This window comes from Anabrus simplex, chromosome 2 (genome assembly GCF_040414725.1).
Source record: "Anabrus simplex isolate iqAnaSimp1 chromosome 2, ASM4041472v1, whole genome shotgun sequence".
Classification (NCBI taxonomy): Eukaryota; Metazoa; Arthropoda; class Insecta; order Orthoptera; family Tettigoniidae; genus Anabrus; species Anabrus simplex.
In genome coordinates, this window is record NC_090266.1 from 1168694641 (window position 1) to 1168719421 (window position 24781).

General features: G+C 40.7%; 1 protein-coding gene across 8 annotated transcripts in view; it reads left to right on the forward strand.

Annotated features, from left to right (window-relative positions):
* Positions 1-24781, forward strand: part of LOC136863383 (solute carrier family 2, facilitated glucose transporter member 5) — a 437285-nt gene that overhangs the window by 315012 nt on the left and 97492 nt on the right. The window contains exon 1 of one of the 8 annotated variants that reach the window (XM_067139786.2): positions 5335-5552. The exons of the other annotated variants lie outside the window; for them this stretch is intronic. Coding sequence (XP_066995887.2) covers positions 5394-5552 — 159 coding nt within the window. The 5' untranslated portion in view covers positions 5335-5393. Of the gene's footprint in view, positions 1-5334; positions 5553-24781 lie in introns of those variants that run through there. 8 annotated transcript variants of the gene reach the window in all.

The following is a 24781-nucleotide window of genomic DNA, read 5'->3' on the forward strand; positions in this document are numbered from 1 at the left end:
CTGATATCTCAAAAATGAAGATGTTACAGACGTGAAATTTGATATTTGCAATCTGCTTTAAAAATAAAGAAACACGTATTCTCGGAAAATCCAATTAAGTGGGGGGGGGAGGTGAAAGAATTAAAAAATTAATTGAATTAATTGAATGAGAATACATACATCTAATAAAAACTAAAGTTGTTACAGACGTGAAAATTCGTATTTGGATCTCCTTTAAAAACAAAGAAAAACGCGTTTTGGGGGGAAACCATCTTGGAGGGCGGGAGTGTAAAGGAGTTGAATTCCTTTCATGAGGACACATAAATCAAAAACTGAAGAAGTTAGAGTCGTGATAATTGGTATTTAGAAGATCCTTTACTATTAAAGAAACAAGTATTTTTTGCGGGAAAATTCACTTAGGGGGGGGGGGGGGGAGTAGTGCGAAATGAAGTGAAAAAAAGTAAATTATTTTTATGGGGATACTTATATCTCAGAACTAAAGGTAATAGACGTGAACATTGGTGTTTGAAATCTTCTTTAAACATAAGAAACAAGCCTTCTTTTAATTTTTTTTGGGGGGGGGGGTGCCGGTAAATAAACTTAACGGCGGTGGGGTGTAGAAGGAGGTGAGACCAATTGATTTTACTGTTCTTAATGTACTTATAAGGATCCTCGACAGCGCGCCGGCCTCTCACAGCTGGGTTCCGTGGTTCAAATCCCGTTCACTCCATGTGACATTCGTGCTGGACAAAACGGAGGCGGGACAGGTTTTTCTCCGGATACTCCGGTTTTCCTGTCATCATCCATTCCAGCAACACATAATAATAATAATAATAATAATAATAATAATAATAATAATAATAATAATAATAATAATAATAATAATAATAATAATGTTCCGGACCGTCGTAAAATGTGCGGACCGCGCTGGAGACGGCTCCTGGACGGGTAATGACTAAGAATGCAGTCCGGCCGCGGGTTCAGTGCCTTCTAGGCACCCAATATGACACCACGCCGGATCTCCTGAAGGATTTTATCCATATTAAAAATGATTATAGGAAAAGATGGCAAAGATCGGGACCGGGAGGAATACCTGAGCCTAGCCCGGGAAGTACGAAATCGATTGCTGGAAAAGAAGATTGAAAAATGGGAGGAAACATGCCGTAATCTAATAGAAAACGAGTCAGATCGGGAATTTTGGTGGGTTCTCGCAGAAAACGAGTCAGACCGCGAATTTCGGCGGATTATATATCTAAAACAATAAGCATTCAATTATAAATTTCAGTATAATACCGTAGCGAAGCACGGGTATCTTGCTAGTTATACATATATCTGGTAAATACATTTGACTGCATGTTCCGTGGGGCTGTGCCTCAATTATGGCCACGGCGGTTTCCTTCCCACTTGTACGCCAATCCCACTTTCGCCACAAGACCTATGTATGTCGGTGCGACGTAAAACAAATTGTAAAAAAATAGTTATTAGATACAAAATTCAAAAGTACTAATATTGCGAATGGACTTAACTTCCTCCATTAGTTTCATTATCATTCCATGTTGTAGTTTGTATGCTCAACAATTAAACTAATTTCTCCCTCATCACATTTCCATAACGAAATCTAAAATTAAAAAACAGGTATCCCTTTTTGTAAGGTCACATTCTGCTTTCATCAAAACATACTGCATACATGTGGGAGTTATCCAAATTAGCTTTCAACTGCTCCGAAACTTCTTCACTCATTTTTAATATTCTATCCTTGACAGCAGTTCAGCTGGCTGGCATTCCTTTAATGTGTCGGACGTCAATAAGAAACTTTGTTTCAATTAGTTTGTTTTGTGCAAAGTTCGATATTTTGTTAAACGAACTCTCTTCTTTCTTCATTTGAAATGGAACAAATATTCGAATGATCAGTCTGGAAGTCGCGCATTACATTAAATGTGAAGGATACAATTGTTTTCGAACACAGGCAACACATCTTTTTATCAATCCGAATTTCCTTGGCCAGAGTTCTTGAAAAATACGGTCACCACCTTTGTTAAGTTTCTGCTATTTTCGGCACCGAAAACATGTTTGCGATGCCCGTATACAAAACCACCAGAAAACGACACTATCTGGCTTGACTTTCGGACCTATCAGTGTAGCAGTGTTGCCATATTGCACGTCCGAATGGAACTAGTATTTAGATTTTCGATATTTATTTCTTACACGTGAAACTTTATATGTATTGTCTGCAGTGCAAGACGTATATATCAAATATTATTATGTTCATGTGGTGTGCCACCGAAATCGTGTTCGCGTGTCACCTGGTGACACGCGTGGCATAGGTTCGCCATCCCTGCACTAGATACTTGCCTTTATAACTGCCTGGCATCGTCACCATATAGAATAGGCCTACACTAATTTCTTTCCCATGCCCGAGCTGATTTTCTGCCATTCCTGAAGAATCACACTTTTAAGTTCCTCCTTCATACGTACACGTTGCTTACGGATATTCCTCTTCAACGTAGCCCAAAGATGTTCCATGGGATTTAAGTCCGGAGACTGGGGAAGTGTTCTAAGTTGCTTAGGAAAGTTCCAGATCAACCATGTCTTATTAATGTCAGCAGTGTGTTTTGGGTATTTATCATGCTGGAACATATAAACAGGTGGCATTCCCATTTTTCGGCAATCTGCTTCACGTTTGCCCTCAGGATTGCATTATAGCCCTCCCTGTTCATTATTCCGTCAAAGAAAGGTATGTTACCCACACCTCTGGCTGACATACAGCCCCAAAGCATTAGACACACCAGCGTATTTTACAGTTGGGAGTGTAGGCTTATTTGCCACATCACTGTCCATACCAATTTCTCTTAATATTCTGTTGATGCCATCTGACCCGAAAAGATTTATTTTGTCTCATCAGACCAGATAACATCATTCCAGAATTCGTTCTCCTTATTTATATGCTCCATAGCGAATGTCAGTCTAAGCCGTCTGTTTCTTCTTCTTACGTATGGCCTTTTCCGAGGGATTCTTCCATAGTGCCCATGCCGATAAGAGATCCGACGGATGGTGGTGGTGTTGATTTTCTTTCCAGTTCGTTCCTCAATGAGTTGCCTCAATACTGGTGCATTTAATTTGGAATCTTGACTTTATCAGCCGAACAACAAACTGCTCTTCCCTTTCAGCCAAGCACTTTCTCCTGAGTTTCCTTGGTGTTTTCTTAATAGTGCCTTGGTATTTACATTTATCAACCACATATTGCACCGTAGAATGTGTTCTATTGACCTGCTGCCTAATCATTTGTAATGAAAATCCTTTAAGTGTCAGTTTAAGTGTAGTGTTCTTAAGTTTCGTACTTAACTCTGCACTCCTACCCATGTCCACCACAGATACACTAGGAAGACTAATGCACTGGACCAGTCGTATGTCGTCACTGACGTGAGACTTTTCCGTGTATCGCAAACAAACGATGCGCATCATACTGTCCATGTGTACGAATACAACTGGTACACCCATTTGTCGATGTCGGCGCATTCATATGCAATCTTCCTGTCTTTATGTAAATAAGCATGCTTTTGACTAATGAATTATCATTGACAAACCATGTTTTTACCCGTAATATAGGCCTACGTTTTATTTCATTTTTTCAATCGTTAATGTGAATATACGAGACTTGATAAGAAATTGAAGCCTGTACGAATAACAGAGCCACATACTATAGGAATTAGAAAGATTCTATTGAAGACTTTTATCTGGAGCGTGGCATTGTATGGAAGTGAAAAATGGACGATAACTAGCTCACAAAGGAAGAGAATGCAAGCTTTTAAAATATGGTATTACAAAAGAATGTTAAATGTGAGATGGGTAGATCGAATCACAAATGAAGAGATACTGAATCGAAATGGTGAGATGAGAAAGATTTGGCGAAATGTGACCTGAAGAAGAAACAGAATGACAGGGCACATCTTAAGGCACCCAGGTCTTGTTCAGTTAGCTTTTGAGGGAAGTGTTGGCGGTAAAAACGGCAAGGTATATGACAAACGGTTTAGAGTAGAGTAGAGTAGAGTAGAGTAGAGTAGAGTAGATGTAGTAGTTACGGAGAAATGAAAATGTTTGCACAGGATAGGGTAACATGGAAAGCTGCAGCAAACCAGTCTATGTACTGATGATCCAAACGACAGCATTATTATATTAATAGGCCTACACTGCCATTCTTTTTACACACCAACAGTTTTCTCGTGTGACCCACATCAGTCCCGAAATCTTGGCAAACTGTCTTGCTTAATCACCTTACAAACGCAGACCATCCACATTCTGAGAGTTGGATTGGCCTGGATAGCGGGATTTTCTTTATTAGTTTACTGCCTGGGAACATATACGTATCCGCTACTACTTTCACGGGGTACAAAGAGACAAAATCGCTCACATACTCTGTGTTATCAATAAATAGGTAATTATGTCTTTCTCACTGCAAGATTTATAATATATTCTTCTGTGTAGCACATGGGGATTTGGAACTGTTTAAGGCTGGATGCACTTCCTGACCCAACCCTACGTGAGAGGATGTAATCACTTTTGTGTGTTTATGTGGTGGTTGGTAGTGTGGCGCTTTGTCTAAATAAAAAGAGAAGTGTGTTGAGACAAACACGAACACCTAGACCCCGAGCCAGAATATCCAGCCGGAAATCGAATCCGGGACCCTTCGAACCGAAGGCCTCAATGCTGACCATTCAGCCAAGGAGTCGGCAAGATTTAAATTCTTAACAGAGATGTTAGTAATTCGTATTATATCTGCACCTCAGACGAGGGTTATCAAGCCGGGCTGAGTGGCTCAGACGATTTAGGCGCTGGCCTTCTGACTCCAATTTGGCAGGTTCGATCCTGGCTCAGTCTGGTGGTATTTGAAGGTGCTCATAGTCTATACGTCAGCCTCGTGTCGGCAGATTTACTGGCACGTAAAAAAACTCCTGCGGGACTAAATTCCGGCACCTCGGCGACTCCGGAAACCGTAAAAATAGTTAGTGGGATGTAAAAGCATTATTATTATTATTATTATTATTATTATTATTTATTATGAGGTTTGGGAAGATAGTTGCGGCTTCCGAATTCTAAGATCCGTGGGTTATTTTTTAAGTACTGTGGTCAAGCATTTGGGAGTCTTAGAACGAATATGTTCTTTTACTCATAGGATCCTTAACACACTTGTCTCCTTTTCTTTTTTTACCTCACACGGTCTTCCTGGCGTTCCTCCAGTTAGTTCTCAGGTATTGTGCCACGCACCGACCAATCACAAGCGAGCTGGCGGGGACATGCGCATTACAGACTGGAACGCTTCGATCGAGCGATGCATGAAAGAAAGTGTCAGTTGCCGTAGTGCGTGTGGTAGCTCTAGTTGTGTTGTGTTACGAGGTTAGGAGTCGTCGCTGGACAAGATGCCGAAGAGCGTAACAGGCTTCTACAACAGCAACATGTCGCTGGACAAAGCGAAGAACTTAATGAAGGGTTCTCTGAAAGCATTAACCATTGCAGGATCGACAGAGCGGAGAATTACTCTAGAGTGTGAGACACCTATACTTGCTGGAGATTGCGCGGTCAGTGCCTTTGTCCTACCTGCTACAGTATTTTAACTTTGTTTCATTGCAGCAGTTCTTTTCTTTCACTGATAATGTTTCGAAATTCCGAATTTTAATGCATGCAATTTCTATGATTTCTTACATTGTTTCAGTGGTTTTTTCTCTATTAGGTATAGTAGGGAGAAAGGTGGCGGTGGTGATTGTTTTTTGAGGAAGTACAACTAGGCAACCATCCTCTATAGGAGAAAGTTGGAGAATGTTCTCTCTCTCTCTCTCTCTCTCTCTCTCTCTGTGAGAGAGGCACGCACACACACACACACACACACACACACACACACTTGTGTTGTGGAGCACATTGTTTTGATTTGCAGACTTTCAGCTTTCTGCCATCTTGCTTTTCGGAGTATAAACTCATGTGTAGGATTAAATGCTTTCAATTTGAGCATTACAGTTGTAGGAAAATTAATCTCTTAAGGATCCAGAATTTTCTGGTTCATCCAGCTGTGTACGATGCAAGGTAACTTGTTTACAGCTTAGCCTACAGTCTGATCAAATAGTAATGTTACAGGTAATGGTGGTAGGTCTGGATAGTTAAATTGGCTTATTGATGTAGACCTTACTATACGTACTAGTCTTCTAATTACTTAGAGAAAAATAAAATTAAGTTGGAGACGCTCGTTCGTGTTACTGTACTTTCCCATCACCTTCTGGATTTTTTATTTTAGCGTCATATTTAACCAACTTCTGCTTCGCAATATACCGGCACAATAGTGTTTGGTAACCCCGTAGATTTCATCGAAGTTAGTAAATAGTAAGACATTAAACTTCAGTGTCTTGTATTTTACTGCCCATTTCCCTCTCATGGTTTATAGTTTTCCGAAGCAAAGCAGCAGAACATTTATTGCTTCCGGTATGACTCTTCAGATATGTTACAATTTACTGGTTGTACAATGCATTGTTTGAATCATTTTAGCATAGATATTTCTTATTTTGCTATTGGTTTTGCGTCAGACTGACTATAGAATAGGGCAGAGGTAAGGAAGCGACAGTATCCTTAAATTCGGGAGATGGTGGGTTTGAACAACACTGTCGGCAGTCCTGAAGATGGTTTTGTATGGTTTCCCACATTCACATCAGGTAAATGTTGGGGCTGTCGCTTTTTTTCCTAGTCGTAACCCTGCCCTATCCCATCGTGGCCGTAAGACTTGTCTGGGGCGATGAGACTTTAAAGAAATAGCGAGTAAAGGTGGTGGTTTGTCTTTAAACTATAACCTCCAAGGAACATTTAGTATTACATAATTGAAAATCCCCTGAAGCAACAAATGCCATGGACGATACAGGCGAGAATTCACACATCCAAGTTACTGTAATGTAAGAATGTATTTTCTGCACCCAGAACAGATTCATACCTGACATTGTCGCTAATTTTGCAACTTTTGGAGAATCCATAATTTCTACTCAGCAGTCGGTTTTCTCATGAAACTGCGCGGATAACACCATCTTCCATCTTGAAAATATGGCTTACATAGAAGCTTTAAGCGCTGTTATGACCAGAATATGGCAATTAAAATGGTTTGTTTTTCAAAATCGGTCAGAAATGTTCAAATTGCTCTTGTAACTTGTGTGCATTGAAGGCAAAGAAAATATTTCCCTAAAGATCAACCCTTAGTAATAATGCATGCTGACTCAATCAGGGGGCGTCTATACGAGGTGGTAAAGGCGTACTTGGTTCATTCGGAAGGACGGAAGTTAAACAATAATTGGGAAAAGTGATTTTCCCTTCTAGAGAGGCACTGGGCTTGAGGTTCACTGTCTACCTCAAATGAGTACGCTGTCCCATTTACCGTATTGCTGAGGTTACAGATAGTTGAAGCATTTACCTCTCACTCCTCCCAAGGGCGAGGGGGCAGTTCCTCCCACTTTGTGGAGAAAAAATACTTTTATTCTATTTTAGCCGCCTGAAACTAAGAATTATTTTTAAAAATGTGCAAACCCTGTTGTTTTTTTTTTCTTTAATTTACTTATTAGGAAAAATACTTAGCGGAAATACGCACAAAATGTCGCGCTACAGCAAGGAGTGGGAGACCCGCCGAACAATGTGTAGCATGTTCTGCGATGAAGGGTACCAGGGGTAAATATTTTCAAGGTCATCTGCTAGCCGTGCGCATTGGTTCTTCTCGCAGTCCCATTCAATCATTGTCTGTTTTGTTCTGTGTACTGTGTAGTCAAACACTATTTGACTGTTTAATTGTATAATCATGCCGTACTTCTACTTAATTGCAATACACACGTAATTATTGTTGGTTTCTTGTATAGTACTATTATTACTGCACATAAGTTGGTAGGCTGTCAAACTTTGTTGCAATTCCCTCAGAGCATCAAAACTCATTTATGGCTTGTTTTTATCAATTTTGCTGTCAGCCCCCCCCCCCCTCTCTCTCTCTTCGCTGTATCCTGCTGACCTGGGTACTTTTTGTGGTCTATACGTTTTTGTGCCCCCTACTTATTCCCAGTCGCTGCTACTACCTGTAAGGCGATGCCTGTGGCTGTTTTGCCAGACTTTGTGGTTGAATAGTTCGCGTCTCGACGATGATGCGCAGTTTCCTTCCCCTAGCAGACGCCATCCACTCCCATCGAACGGTCCGTGTTACGAGGGCTGCACCAGGCGTTCTATTTACCAAATGAAATTGTTACATATTGAGCTGCTCACACTCAAAATAGACCAGGCTGATGGCCTGGTATGTTTCTAGCCTCAGAAATTGATGAAAAACGCGTCAAAAGTAAAGGCGCACACCTACATTACATTATCGCCATAAATAGCAGTACCAGAACTGGCCCAGGTATAACAGTACTACCTGTTTATTTACACTTCCTTTGTTTCTGGCAAATCATAGTTCCTTTAAAATCTGTCGGCAGCCTTGAAAATGGTTTTCCGTGGTTTCCCATGGTTTCCGATTTTCACCAGGCAAATGCTGGGGCTGTACCTCAATTAAGGCCACGGCCGCTTTCTTCCCACTCCTAGCCCTTCCCTGTCCCATCGTCGAAGACCTATCTGTGTCCGTGTGACGTAAAGCAACTCGCAAAGAAAAGTTTCTTTAAAACCCCCACTCCCTGTGGGTGGGGGATACAGACGAATACACCCACGGTATCCCCTGCCTGTCGTAAGAGGCGACTAAAAGGGGTGACCAAGGGTATTAGAACCATGAAACTACTTGTAATTAGTATCACCACGCGGGGTGTCGCTTTCATTAGCGCGTAGTGCCTGTTACGCACTGTTAGGTACCAAATAGGTTTCTGATCAGTAGCACGCAGGAGCAACCGTGCGGTCAGCCCCCCACTTAGTGCACTGTCGGCTTTTACAGTACCTGTGATTAGTACCACTATATGAGCGACACCATGGTTCTGGCTTTCCTATTAGTACCCTCTATATGAGGAACACCACGGGATAGTAAGAGTCCCTGTGGTTAGTACACTTACGTGATGGTTTGCGTTGCCTGTAAATAGCGCTGCAGTGTGCGAAACACCATAGGTCTGTATTACATGTGTGAATCTCATTACCTGTGAGTAGTACCATAATGTGTGGAATACCGCGAGTCTACGCTACTTTTGATTAGTACTGCATCATGACAAATACCATGGTTCTACTTTACTAGCGATGAGTACCATTATGAGGGGCCGTTGACCTGGAGTTTCGATCCCTTTAGACAACGAGCATCCTCGATTCAGGATTGTGCTTTCGAAGCGGTACCTTGGTCAGTAATACTATTGTTTGATAGTTTCTGGGTCGGATCCACGGATTGTTTTAAATTCATCTATCCATTCGTTCTTCACATTTTTTTATTCTGGTCAGTGGCTGATTTTGAACTATTAAATTGCCATTAAATTTCGTACCAATAGAGGCCGATGACCTAGATGTTCGGCCTTTTAAACAAGCATCTTCATAAAATTCTTTAAATTAACACTTCAGATTAGCATGAGGCACGCTTGTAGAAGTCGCCTGTTGTTCCTCGGTTGAATAACCGTAACATTCAGTGGCGGCTACTCGCCATCGGACTCGGATGGCTTAAGTATGGGCAATAGAGAATAGTACTGAAACTGGTGGCGTCTTCGGTGTCGTAGGTTACTAACACCCGCCCGCCACGAGCCCCGACCCCATTTGAACCGGTCGCCGCTGATATTACACATCCAAGTGACGTACATCTTCATTATAGCTCGTTATGCCTTTTAGCGTTCAGTCTGCCAGCCTCTGTGAATTTTTGAACGCCGCCACCGTTCTCTATTTGGAACTAGTTCTGTGGCCTAGTTTAGTTCTATACCTCTTATCTTTAAATGAATGAAAATGAAAACCTACAACCTGTCTTCCAGTCATTGACCGGGTCAGGGATATAATGAAACATATATATAGGCTGTTATTACAATGGGGTCGCCACTCCCCAGGTGATTGAGTGATAAATGGTATGAAATGATAATAGAGAGTGTTGCTGGAATGGAATATGACAGGGAAAACCGGAGTACCCGGAGAAAAACCTGTCCCGCCTCCGCTTTGTCCAGCACAAATCTCACATGGAGTCACCGGGATTTGAACCACGGTATCCAGCGGTGAGAGGCCGACGCGCTGCCGTCTGAGCCACGGAGGCTCTTCTTATCTTTAAATGTAAATTTAAAATAGTCTTACATATATGTAAATATTCAGTAGAGTTTTACACATACGGTCTGTGGCTCTGGTATTCGTACAGGCTTCAATTTCTTATCAAGTCCCGTAGATTCACATTAATGATTGAAAAACTGAAATAAAACGTACATTACGGATAAAAACATGATTTGTCAATAATTCGTTAGTCAAAACCATACTTATCTGCATACAGGCAGGAAGATTTTATTTGAATGTGCCGGTATCCACAAACGGGTGTACTACTTGTATTCGTACACATGGACAGGATGATGCGCGCCGTGTATTTGCTATGCACGGAAATGTCTCACTGACGGGATAGGACTAGTAAAGTGTTAAGTCTCCTTCCTAGTGTATCTGTGGTGGACATGGGTAGGAGTGAAGAGTAAAGTACGGAGATTAAGAACACTATACATCAACTGCCACTTCAAGGATTTTCATTACGAAAAATTTGACAGCTAGTCAATAGAACACATTCTACGGTGCAATATGTGGTTGATAAATTTAAATAGAAAGGCACTATTAAGAACACTCCAAGAAAACCTAGGAGAAAGTGTTTAGGCCTAACTGAAACGAAATAACAGTTTTTGTTCGGCTGCTAAAGTCAGATTCCAAATTAAGTGCACCATTATTGATGCAACTCGCGGAGGAGCGATCTGGAAAGATCAGAAACTCCACCATCCGTCAGATCCTGTGTCGGCATGGGTACTGTGGAAAAATCCCTCGGAAAAGGTCATACATAACTAAACAGACGGCTTAGACTGACATTCGCTAAGGAGCATATAAATAAGAACGAATTCTGGAATGACGCTATCTGGTCTGATGAGACAAAAATAAACCTTTTCTGGTCAGATGGCATCCGCAGAATATGGAGGAAAAAAAATGGTACGAACAATGATTTGACAAACTGTAAAATACGGAGGTGGGTAACATATTTCATTGACGGAATAATGAACAAGGTCTATAATGCAATTCTGAGTGCAAACGTGAAACAGTGCCGAAAAAATGGGTAATGTCACCTGTTAATATGTTCCTGCATGATAATGACCCAAAACACTTTGCTGACATAAGACATGGTTGATCTGGAACATTCCTGAACACCTCCCCGGTCTCGGGATTTAAATCCCACCGTAAATCGTTGGGCTACTTTAAAGAGGAATATCCGTAGGCAACGTGTGCGTAAGGAGGAACTTAAGTGTGAGTCTTCAGGAATGGCAGAAAATAAACTGACATGTGCAAGAAATCAGTGTATTCTATGCGGTGACGACGTCAGGCAGTTATAAAGCCTAGGGGACATTCCACTAGATTCTAACGTGTTCCAGGAACCCTTTATTTTGTTTTTGTTTATTTGAAGAGTTCAGTTTGCTTGTACGAATAGGAAAGATACAAGATTATGGGTGCGTTTTTCTTTTACAAGCTGTATGTTTTGTTAACATCGTTCCCAACATATAGTGGGTAAGTTTTCTGAAGGCTTTGTTGAATATATGTTCAGCAAATAAAATCAGTTTATTATTTCCTGGCAGTGCGTTGAGGTACTAAAGCAAACGGCCCGTACGAATATAATAGGTATACATGCTGTAGGCCTGCATGTGGGGATAGAGGCACCTCCTGTATGTGAGGCTTGCCCGTACTCCATCACCATCCCTAAATTGTAAATGTACAATTTAAGGATTATTATTATTATTATTATTATTATTATTATTATTATTATTATTATTATTATTATTATTATTATTATTATTATCCTTGTGCAGACGGATGACAATCTATATTTATAGTATGGACTCCAAATCAAGATCGATAGCAACAGTAAGTCCCCCGCGTAATTATCTTTAAAAGCATACGAGGGGCACTGGCACTGTCTAGTTAGAGTTCACAACGCAACAGTTTAATATAAGACAGGGTTATGTGAACGAATCGTATCCATGAAATTTAATTACAACTTTTGTTCTAAATAGAAGATAATTGCTTTCACGCAAATCAACAGTAAGATCAGCATTAAATTAATAAATAGCATTATTACTAGAGAAATATACATATGTACCTACAGCGACTATTTCGCTGTAGGCACGACTCTCTTCTGTGGCATTCCGCGTCATTGTGGCGTATTTTGTTTCCTTCTTGAGGCCCAGGGCAACATCGACGATGGGAGTGCTATTCAGAATTAGCGAGGGCATTGAGCGTATTTTACGAAAATTGCAGGACCTAATACTTAATCATGTACTTTGCAAAAAATGCATGAACCAGGAATATCACGAAAATTGAAAGACCTAAGACTAAATTATTTCACCTCTGGATCCAATAATAATAATAATAATAATAATAATAATAATAATAATAATAATAATAATAATAATCATCTGTTTACCCTCCAGGTTCGGTTTTTCCCTCGGACTGAGCGAGGGATCCCACCTCTACCGCCTCAAGGGCAGTGTCCTGGAGGTTCAGACTCTTGGTCGGGGGATACAACTGGGGAGTATGACCAGTACCTCGCCCAGGCGGCCTCACCTGCTATGCTGAACAGGGGCCTTGTGGAGGGATGGGAAGATTGGAAGGGATAGGCAAGGAAGAGGGAAGGAAGCGGCCGTGGCCTTAAGTTAGGTACCATCCCGGCATTCGCCTGGAGGAGAAGTGGGAAACCACGGAAAACCACTTCCAGGATGGCTGAGGTGGGAATCGAACCCACCTCTACTCAGTTGACTTCCCGAGGCTGAGTGGACCCCGTTCCAGCCCTCGTACCACTTTTCAAATTTCGTGGCAGAGCCGGGAATCGAACCCGGGCCTCCGGGGGTGGCAGCTAATCACGCTAACCACTACACCACAGAGGCGGACAATAATAATAATAATAATAATAATAATAATAATAATAATAATAATTCCATAGAACAGTCCTCGCGTTTTTTTCGGAAATGTAGATTGAACGTTTTCCAACATTTTCAGGCGTTAATTTTCGTGCAGAAATATATAGAAAGGAAAAGAGGTAATAATTACGCCTTCAAGTAACTGGAAATTTCCCACCCATCTATCCATTCCCCATTACCTGTAGGGCCTCTGTTAGCTAGTGCAGCACATAGAATCACACCAGTAGTTAATCACGGATTTGTCGGGATCGAAGTTCATTTTAGTCGGAATGTTCTGGAGAAGTGATCTGAGGGTTTCCATCCCAGTCCGCAACCTGTCAACTGTCATGCGCGATACGGATGTCACGTCCGCTCTGAATTAGTGTTCATTGCAGCGCCGATCGATCCATTAGCTAGAATTCCATGGAATGGTCAAGAATAGGGCGGAGTTTCATAGAAATTCATGAAGTTGCTATGGCGAGACACAGTGTGGGTGCACGTCTATAGCCACGAGGTTGACACTATAATTGACCCTAGTATCCAGTACATCGACCTTAGATTTTTGTACCTCTTGAAAATTACCCTTGGGGACCGAGACGGCTTGCTTAGATTCTCCGTCAGGAATCGAAAAATTTAGTAAGCGTGACTCCCACTCCTTGAGAGGTGCATGGTTACGGGGTTCAAAGAGCAGACATCAGAAAAGGGTGCCAGGTTAATTCCTGGGGGAACGGGCAGACGGCCAGCCGTGGTAACATGTTTGCCTCTTACGTGGAGGCGCGTGGTTCAATTCCCGGCCCATCATAGGATTTTAATCCAGGACTGAGGGCTGGAACGGACATCAGTCTCATGAGACCAGCTGATGAGGTGATGTGAGAGGCAGCGAACCCGGTGATGAATGCCGAACAGTATGGCTGAGGATGCCTTCACCAACTGGCACTTAAATGCCTGCGCATAACTATATGGACTGGTGTACCACGGGTTTTTCTTTAAAGGCGGCCGGGCTAACCCCTACTTAGTGTCGAGGTAGAGGCTACTATACGGGGATAGCTCACGGCGGGAACAAGCTTATCAGCCCTTTACTTTAAACTGTGCTCATAGTATCTTATTCTGTCGTCATAACTTCATAATTGCCTTCCATTCTTGTTCATACTCAGTGCACTCACTAATATGTACGGTTTCGGACGGGAAGTCTCCTTCATGACGCCAAATGAGTACGCCTTGCGCGGGTACTCACTAGGAGGCTGCAAGATGCAACGCAACGGTTGCTGCAACCTTGTATAATGTGTACGTTCTTCAAACCTCAGTGCGAACACCAGTAGCTCCGCAGCGTTCGTTGTGACACATGCAACCATGTCGTCCAGTATACTCGTCATAAGTGCTGTGTATATTCTGCTGCATTACGTAATCGAGGTCCGGCTCCATGGCTAAATGGTTAGCGTGCTGGCCAGGGGGGTGAAACTCTAATAGGGCTTTTGGTTCCAATCTGTAGCTAGCTTCAGGTAGTTTCAGTCTCTTTTTCTAGATGGCGCTGGAGGTCATTCATAACGTGTAAATAGTTATATACACGTTCTGTAGATGGCACGCAAGTAAGCATGAAATGAGCGATGTTAATAATTAAAGGCAGTTTGTCTCGAAGTGAAGTATTTCAAGTATTTCAAGTCTAACCTCAATCAGTGGGCCCTTCTAACAAATTAGTCATAAAACAAGCATTGTGGAGATAATATTGCTGAATTGCATCGAATTCGACTTTACCCAATCGATTAACCTTGTTCGAACTTATATCGATTTTAATCGATAGTTGCCATGATGCTACAGTATTTGTGTTGTTTGAATTCCAAGTGCTCATGTGCTTGTGATGTAAATCTTAGTTCCTTGTGCTTGCTTATTTGAAACATAACTTCGCCAGTCCTCCTCAAAATCCTGTATTTCCTGTTTGAGTACACATCAGGGGCTGAAAGCTGAATGGTTCTGTTATTGTAGTTCTATATATTTCCTGTCTCAGTGCATTTAATTCTGTTATTTTTATTTTCATGTGGTACTTGGATATTGATGTGATACCCCATTTTCTTGCGTATGGTGTGCTCTGTTGTCTTGCTTTCGAAGGGATTTCTTATTTGTTAAAATATCAGGTTTGTGTAATGTGTCAATCATTCACTTGAAGTTAAAGCTGCTTTGAGGTGTGTGGTTATGTTCTCAGTAACATAGTATGCCATACGAACTAGGGGTATCAGATCATTATTTCCAGCGTAGTAAGTACTTGGAAATAAAAATATATGAATTAAAATGTATTGGGCATGGAAGTAGTAGAACTGCATTATCATCACCGTTTGAGGGGGGGGGGGGGCGGCGAGGGGCATGGAAAGGAGGAAGAGGAGCCGTAAGCATACCCGGATGTGCGTCACTGCGCCGGATGTTAATTCTCCGCGCTATCTGTTGATAGTAGAGATGGGGAGATTCTGAACGAGTGATTCAAAATGAACGAATCATTGCACTGAACGATTGAATCATGATTCAGTGAGCGAAATGAATCGACTCGTTTGTGAATCGAAATCTGAATCGAGAGATGGCAGCTGCAACTCGTTCCTTGGTTCCTCGTTCGTTCTGATTCATATCGCCAAATCGGGTATCCACCATTTTTGAATCAATGACTACTTGTGAAGAACGACTCTGTTATTTTTTATTTAACCTGAACTAAAAGTCCTGTTCACAAGTCAAATACTCTAACCTAACCTTACAGGAAAAAAAAAAAAAAATTAAATAAGAAATTATCACGTAGTTTCAAGTCACACACTTCTCGGAACTTTAAGCTACACTCAACTTTCAGCTCGTTGCGAAATGTTAGGTTAAGTTTACTTCAAGGTTCCCGCTCACATTCTTGTTCTTGCGAAGTAACGTGTGAAACATGGCCACAAAAATGTTCATATCTACTATAAATTTCAAATTAGATTCTCGTATAGTTTCGAATGGTAGCTACTTAAGTTTGGAAAGGATTAGTCGGACAGTTGTGTAGCATTTCTCAACTGTAACCTCTAAAAAGGATATTACTCTTGTTAAAATGCTATCAATTATTATTATTATACCTTGAACATTTCACTTCTTGTAACCTGTAAACATGTAAAGCAGTAGCAGTTATAAAGAACATAACGGAATGGTTCATCTGAGTCCATGGTTTCGCTTTCGGCTCTCCGTCACGCGGTATTGGAATGAACGAATTAAATGAACGAATCAAATGAACGAATCATTTTAGTGAATCGGTTCAAATGAATCGGTTCTTCTAAAAGAATCAGATTCCCCATCTCTAGTTGATAGGAATACTAAGGTATTGCACCAGAATGCACACTGTGGCGCTATCTCGGAAAAGAGACTAAAACTACTAGCGCCAAGTGGCTTGGAACCGAAATTTATCATTGAGTTTCATCTCTATTCTATTCTATCCTCTTTGGTGCTGGCCTTTGGTCCAGAGGGTCACGGGTTCGATTCCCGGCCGGGTCGGGGATTTTAACCTGGGTGTGTGACGTATTCAGCATTAGAAATCATCCTAGGTAATCTTCACAGACATGCAGGTCGCCTAATAGGCCGTCTACGAGAAAAAGACTTACACCAGGCCTCTCCGGAGGCCATACGCCATTATTATTATTATTATTATTATTATTATTATTATTATTATTATTATTATTACCTAATCGATGACTATAAACATCCCCGTCGTTGGTGGCAAGGTGACTTTTACAAAGGTAAAGCTAATTCCAGTTTGCTTCTGGATTTGAAATCGCAAGGAATAAGTGGATATTTTAAGAATTTCACTCGTATATCACCGACCGATTTCGAGTATTTATTAAATTTGGTTGAACCGAAAATAAAAACAAGGGATACGAAATTTAGGAAAGCTATAACTGTTCAAGATAAATTGGCACTTTGAGATTTTTGGCCACCGGTGACAGCTTCACCAGCTTGCAGTATTTCTTCAGAATATTCAAGCAAGTCATAAGTATTTTTTTTCTGCTATTTGCTTTACGTCGCACAGACACAGATAGGTCTTATACCGAGCTCGATAGTTCGACTACTTAGGTGCGGCCAGTATCCAGTATTCGGGAGATAGTGGGTTCCAATCCCACTGTCGGCAGCCCTGGAGATGGTTTTCCGTGGTTTCCCATTTTCACACCAGGCAAATGCTGCGGCCGTGACCTTAATTGAGGTGCAGCCCCACCATTTGCCTGGTGTTAGAATGGGAAACCATAGAAAAACCATCTTCAGGGCTGCCGACAGTGGGGTTCGAACCCACTATCTCCCGGATGCAAGCTCACAGCTGCAAGACCCTAAAAGCACGGCCAACTCGCTCGGTGTAAAATTAATACTATTATTTTCATTTCTCATATGGTAGCTCTATTCGTAACCAATCTAACATGGCGTTGTAATCGTCAGCGAATTAAAAGATCACGTAGAGGTAAGGTTCATTTAATTTTATTTCATTTCATTAACTTTTTTTTGGTATGAGACGTCACTGATATTGAAATCATTTTGCCCTTCAGTGAAGGGTCCCATATAATGTAGAATTGCGACATAATTCTGTTAAATTTAAACAGGATTCCTCAGCCCACTCCATGACCTGCGCGTCCTGACTACGAACTGTGCCTGGAACACGTCAACGAACACGCTGTGCGCCGCTTTGTGTTCGCCGGAATATCGACAACCAGATGGATCACAGCGCGCCCTACTGCGAACGGTTGCAGCAACAAAGCTAAAGGCGTACTCATTAGAAAAATATGGTTGCAGCAACCGTTGCATGTTGCAGCCTCCTAGTGAGTACCCGCCTCATGGATTGTAGTGATTGCTATTTTCTACACGCATATTCTCGCCAAAACTGTAAGCTTCTAGCAATGACTGGTGAATCAGAAAAGTACGAAGTCCGATCTTTGTAAGCACCATATTACATCTCTGTAATAAATGTGGCATGTTCCATATTTGAAATTTTTTCTTTAGTACGTTACGAAGTATTTTGGTTTCTAGCTTTCGTGTCCTAGGTTTCTGATTTTTCTCGCCGGGCTGAGTGGTTCAGACGATTAAGGCCAAAGAGAATAGAATAGAGATGAAACTCAATGATAAATTTCGGTTCCAAGCCACTTGGCGCTAGTAGTTTTAGTCTCTTTTCCGAGATAGCGCCACAGTGTGCATTCTGGTGCAATACCTTAGTATTACTATCAACAGATAGCGCGGAGAATTAACATCCGGCGCAGTGACGCACATCCGGGTATGCTTACGGCTCCTCCCCCTCCTTTCCCTGCCCCTCGCCCCCCCTCAAACGGTGGTGATAATGCAGTTCTACTACTTCCATGCCCAATACATTTTAATCCATATATTTTTATTTCCAAGTACTTACTACGTTGGAAATAATGATCTGATACCCCTAGTTCGTATGGCATACTATGTTACTGAGAACATAACCACACACCTCAAAGCAGCTTTAACTTCAAGTGAATGATTGACACATTACACAAACCTGATATAACAAATAAGAAATCCCTTCGAAAGCAAGACAACAGAGCACACCATACGCAAGAAAATGGGGTATCACATCAATATCCAAGTACCACATGAAAATAAAAATAACAGAATTAAATGCACTGAGACAGGAAATATATAGAACTACAATAATAGAACCATTCAGCTTTCAGCCCCTGATGTGTACTCAAACAGGAAATACAGGATTTTGAGGAGGACTGGCGAAGTTGTGTTTCAAATAAGCAAGCACAAGGAACTAAGATTTACATCACAAGCACATGAGCACTTGGAATTCAAACAACACAAATACTGTAGCATCATGGGAACTATCGATTAAAATCGATATAAGTTCGAACAAGGTTAATCGATTGGGTATCTAATTCGATGCAATTCAGCAATATTATCTCCACAATGCTTGTCGTTTTATGACTAACTAGCAAGATACCCGTGCTTCGCTACGGTATTATACTGAAATTTATAATTGAATGCTTATTGTTTTAGATATATAATCCGCCGAAATTCGCGATCTGACTCGTTTTCTGCGAGAATCCACCAAAATTCCCGATCTGACTCGTTTTCTCTTATTTTACGGCACGTTTCCTCCCATTTTTCAATCTTCCTTTCCAGCAATCGAGTTCGTACTTCCCGGGCTAGGCTCAGGTATTCTTCCCGGTCAGTTGTGTACGTAAATCTTTGCCATCTTTTCCTATAATCGTTTTTAATATGGATTAAATCCTTCAGGAGATCCGGCGTGGTGTTATATTGGGTGCCTTGGCGGCACTGAACCGGCGGTCGGACTGCATTCTTAGTCGTTACCCGTCCAGTAGCCGTTTCCAGCGCGGTCCGCACATTTGATGACGGTCCGGAACATTATTATGTGTTGCTGGAATGGCTGATGACCGGAAAACCGGAGTATCCGGAGAAAAACCTGTCCCGCCTCCGTTTTGTCCAGCACGAATGTCACATGGAGTGACCGGGATTTGAACCACGGAATCCAGTTGTGAGAGGCCGGCGCGCTGCTGCCTGAGCAACGGAGGACCCTTATAAGTACATTAATAACAGTAAAATCAATTGGTCTCACCTCCTTCTACACCCTACCGCCGTTAAGTTTATTTACCACCCCCCTCACCCCCCCAAAAAAATTAAAAGAAGGCTTGTTTCTATGTTTAAGGGAGATTCCAAACACCAATGTTCACGTCTATTACCTTCAGTTTTGAGATATAAGTATCCCCATAAAAATAATTTACTTTCTTCACTTCACTTCATTTCACACTACTCCCCCCCCCCCCCAAGTGAATTTTCCAGCAAAAAATACTTGTTTCTTTAATAGTCAAGGATCCTCTAAATACCAATTATCACGATTCTAACTTCTTCAGTTTTTGATTTATGTGTCCTCATGAAAGGAATTAATCTCCTTTACACTCCTGCCCTTCAAGATGGTTTCCCCCAAAACGCGTTTTTCTTTGTTTTTAAAGGAGATCCAAATACGAATTTTCACGTCTGTCACAACTTTAGTTTTTATTAGATGTATGTATTCTCATACAATTAAGACAATTAATTTTTCAATTCTTTCACCCCCCCCCCCAACCCTTCATTGGATTTTCCGAGAATACGTGTTTCTTTACTTTTAAAGCAGATTGCAAATATCAAATTTCACGTCTGTAACATCTTCATTTTGAGATATCAGTAGCCTAATTAAAAGAATTCAACACCATTTTCAGTCACTTTAACCCCCCTTCCACCCAAGTGGTTTTTCCGAAAACTAAAAATACACGTTTCTTTATGTTTAATAGAGATAGATACCATTTATCACTTCTGTAACATGTTAAGTTTTTTTAGATATACTGTAAAAATTCTCATTTTAAAATTTCACCCCTTTTGAGTTCCCCTTAAGTGGAGTTTCCAAAAACAAATCGCCTCTGTTTCTTTACATTTACAGGAGATTCCAAACACCCCCTTTTTACGTCTAACATTTTACGTTTCCAAGATAATCTGTACATATAGTCTTTCAAAAAATTCACCCCAATTTGTCACTCCTGTTTAACCGCCATTAGTTGGATTTTCCAAAAACTAAAAAACGCGCTTCTTTATTTTTAAAGGAGATCCCATATACAAATTTTCAGTTCTGTAATATCCTTCGTTTCTGAGATATATGTATCCTCATTAAAGGCATTCAACCCATTTTTCCCCCTTTTACACCCCTCCTATTAGGATTTACAGGAAACAAAAAAATACGTGTTCCTTTATTTTTAGAGGCGATTCTAACTACCAATTTTTACATCTGTAAATTTTAAAGTTTTAAGTTGTAGACACTCATTTTAAAAAAATCACCCCCCTTTTCACCCCCCATTATTTGGATTTTCAAAAAACGAAAAAAATAAGTGTTTCTTTACTTTTAAAGTAGATCCAAAATACAAATGTTCAGGTCTGTAATATCTTCAGGTTCTGAAATATAAGTAGACTCAATAAAGGCATTCGACCCATTATTCACCCTTTTCCACCCTTCCTATTAGGATTTTCCGAAAACAAAATATACGTGTTTCTTTATTTTTAAAGGAGATTCTAAATACCAATTTTCACATCTATATCCTTTAAAAGTTTTGAGATATAGATACACTAATTTTAAAATATTACCCCCCTTTTCACCCCATTAGCGACGGAATATCCAAAAATCCTCTCTTAGCGAGCACCTACATCTTAATATGAATGTATCCCCAAAATTTCATTTCTTTATGTCCAGTAGTTTTGGCTCGGCGATGATGAATCGGTCAGTCAGTCAGGACAAGTTATTTTATATGTATAGACTAGCAAGATACCCGTGCTTCGCTACGGTATTATACTGAAATTTATAATTGAATGTTGTTTTAGATATATAATCAGCCGAGATTCGCGATCTGAATCGTTTTCTGCGAGAATCCGCCAATATTCGCGATCTGACTCGTTTTCTAATAGATTATGGCAAGTTTCCTCCCATTTTTCAATCTTTATTTCCAGCAATCGATTTCGTACTTTCCAGGTTAGGTCCAGGTATTCCACCCTGTCAGTTGGGTCCCTAAATCATTGCCATCTTTTCTTATAAGCATTTTTAATATGGAACAAATCCTTCAAGAGATCCGGCGTGGTGTCGTCTTGGGTGCCATGGCGGTACTGAACCCGCGGTCAGACTGCATTCTTAGTCATTACCCGTCCAGGACCCGTTTCCAAAGCCGTCCGCACATATTATTATTATTATTATAGATGTTCTGGACCCCACAGCAAGATGCAAGACCGCTACTTGGCGGTAAATTACATCTGCTGCCATTGTTATTGTTGAGAATGTGACCAGCACCAATGTCGCGCGTAGGCAAGTGTACGGGATTTCTGGCGATACGAATGACATACTTCCGTGCATTTTTGACCTTATTATAGAGGTGAACAATTGGACGGTCAATCTCATTCCTATCGTTTATTTCAAATGTGTTTAAATTTTTATTCATATGCCAGGAGAATCTACTGTAATATAAGAACGTTCTCCGAAGGAAAAGTTGGCTGTTGAAAACGAACCCAGGAAAGATTAAAAAGATCGGTTTATGATCAGAATAAGTACATCGAAAATATACAGCCTGTTTCCAGTCATTCGACAGGGTCAGGAATGGAATGAATAAAGCCACATCTAGCGGCGACAGTAGGAATTGTGCCGGCTGCCGAAGCACTCCTCTGGGGCAATGATCGATGAATGACAAATGAAATGAAATATTGGACAGTGTTGCTGGAATGAATGATGACAGGGAAAAGCGAAGTATCCGGAGAAAAACCTGTCCCGCCTCCGTTTTGTCCAGCACGAATGTCACATGGAGTGACCGGTATCTGGACCACGGAACCCAGGTGTGAGAGGCCGGCGCGCTGCCGCCTGAGAAACGGAGGCTCCTTATAAGTACATTCTGAACCGCAAAATCAATTGGTCTCACCTCCTTTTACACCCCACCGCCGTTAAGTTTATTTACCCCCCCCAAAAAAAATAATTAAAAGGAGTGTTTCTTTATGTTTAAAGGAGATTCCAAACCCCAATGTTCACGTCTATTACCTTGAGTTTTGAGAAATAAGTATCCCCATAAAAATAATTCGCTTTTTTACTTCCTTTCACACTTCTCCCCCCCCCCCCCTTAAGTGAATTTTCCGGCAAAAAATACTTGTTTCTTTAATAGTAAAGGATCTTCTAAATAGCAATTATCACGACTCTAACTTCTTCAGTTTTTGATTTATGTGTCCTCATGAAAGGAATTAAACTCCTTTCCACTCCCGCCCACCAAGATGGTTTCCTCCACAAAACGCGTATTTCTTTGTTTTTAAAGGAGATCAAAATACCAATTTTCACGTCCGTAACAACTTTAGTTTTTATTAGATATATGTATTCTCATACAATTAAGTCAATTTTAGAATTCTTCCCCCCCCCTTTCATTGGATTTTCCGAGAATACGCGTTTCTTTATTTTTAAAGGAGATCCCATATACAAAATTTTAGTTCTGTAATATATTCAGTTTCTGAGATATATGTATCCTCATTAAAGGCATTCAACCCACTATTCACCCTTTTACACCCCTCCTATTGGGATTTACAGAAAACGAAAAAATACTTATTCCTTTACTTTTAAAGGAAATTCTAAATACCAATTTTTACATCTGTAAACTTTTAAAGTTTTAAGATATAGACACAATCATTTTAAAAATTCACCCCCCCATTATCCGGATTTTTCAAAAACGAAAATATACGTGTTTCCTTATTTTTAAAGTGGATCCCCAATACCAATTTTCAGGTCTGTAATATCTTCAGGTTCTGAAATATAAGTAGCCTCGTTAAAGGCATTCAACCTCTTTTTCACACTTTTCCACCCTTCCTATCGGGATTTTCCGAAAACAAAAAAAATGTTTCTTTATTTTTAAAGGAGATTATAAATACCATATTTTAATGTATAAACTTTAAAAGTTTTGAGATATAGATACACTCATTTTAAAAATTCACCCCCCTTTTCACCCCCCACTATTTGGATTTTCCAAAAACAAAAAAAAATACGTGTTTCTTTATTTTTAAAAGAGATCAAAAGTACCAATTTTCAGGTCTGTAATATCTTCAGTTTCTGAGATATAAGTACCGGTATTCTGATTAAAGGCATCCAACCCCCTTTTTTTTTTTTTTTTTACCGTTTTTCACCCCTCCTATTGGGACTTTCTGAAAACAAAAAAATACGTATTTCCTTATTTTTAAAAGAGATTCTAAATACCAATTTTTACATCTGTAAACTTTCAAAGTTTTGAGATATAGATACACTCATTTTAAAATTCCAACCCCCTTTTCACCCCCTTAGCGAAGGAATATCCAAAAATCCTTTCTTAGCGAGCACCTACATCTTAATTTGAATCTATGCCCAACATTTCATTTCTTTACGTCCAGTAGTTTTGGCTCGGCGATGATGAATCAGTCAGTCAGTCAGTCAGGACAAGCTATTTTATATATATATATAGCAAGATACCCGTGCTTCGCTACGGTATTATACTGAAATTTATAATTGAATGCTTATTGTTTTAGATATATAATCCGCCGAAATTCGCGAACTGACTCGTTTTCTGCGAGAATCCATCAAAATTCCCGATCTGACTGGTTTTCTATTTCACGGCACGTTTCCTCCCATTTTTCAATCTTCCTTTCCAGCAATCGATTTTGTACTTCCCGGGCTAGGCTCAGGTATTCCTCCCGGTCAGTTGGGTCCGTAAATCTTTGCCATCTTTTCCTATAATCATTTTTAATATGGATAAAATCCTTCAGGAGATCCGGCGTGGTGTCATATTGGGTGCCTTGGCGGCACTGAACCCGCGGCCGGACTACATTCTTAGTCATTTGTCCAGGAGCCGTTACCAGCGCGGTCCGCACATTTGACGACGGTCCGGAATATTATTATTATTATTTTTATTATTACTATTATGTGTTGCTGGAATGGCTGATGACAGGGAAAACCAGAGTATCCGAAGAAAAACCTGTCCCGCCTCCGTTTTGTCCAGCACGAATGTCACATGGAGTGACCGGGATTTGAACCACGGCACCCAGCTGTGAGAGGCCGGCGCGCTGCCGCCTGAGCAACGGAGGATACTTATAAGTACATTAATAACAGTAAAATCAATTGGATACACCTCCTTCTACACCCCACCGCCGTTAAGTTTATTTACCGCCACCCCCCCCCCCAAAAATATTAAAATAATGCTTGTTTC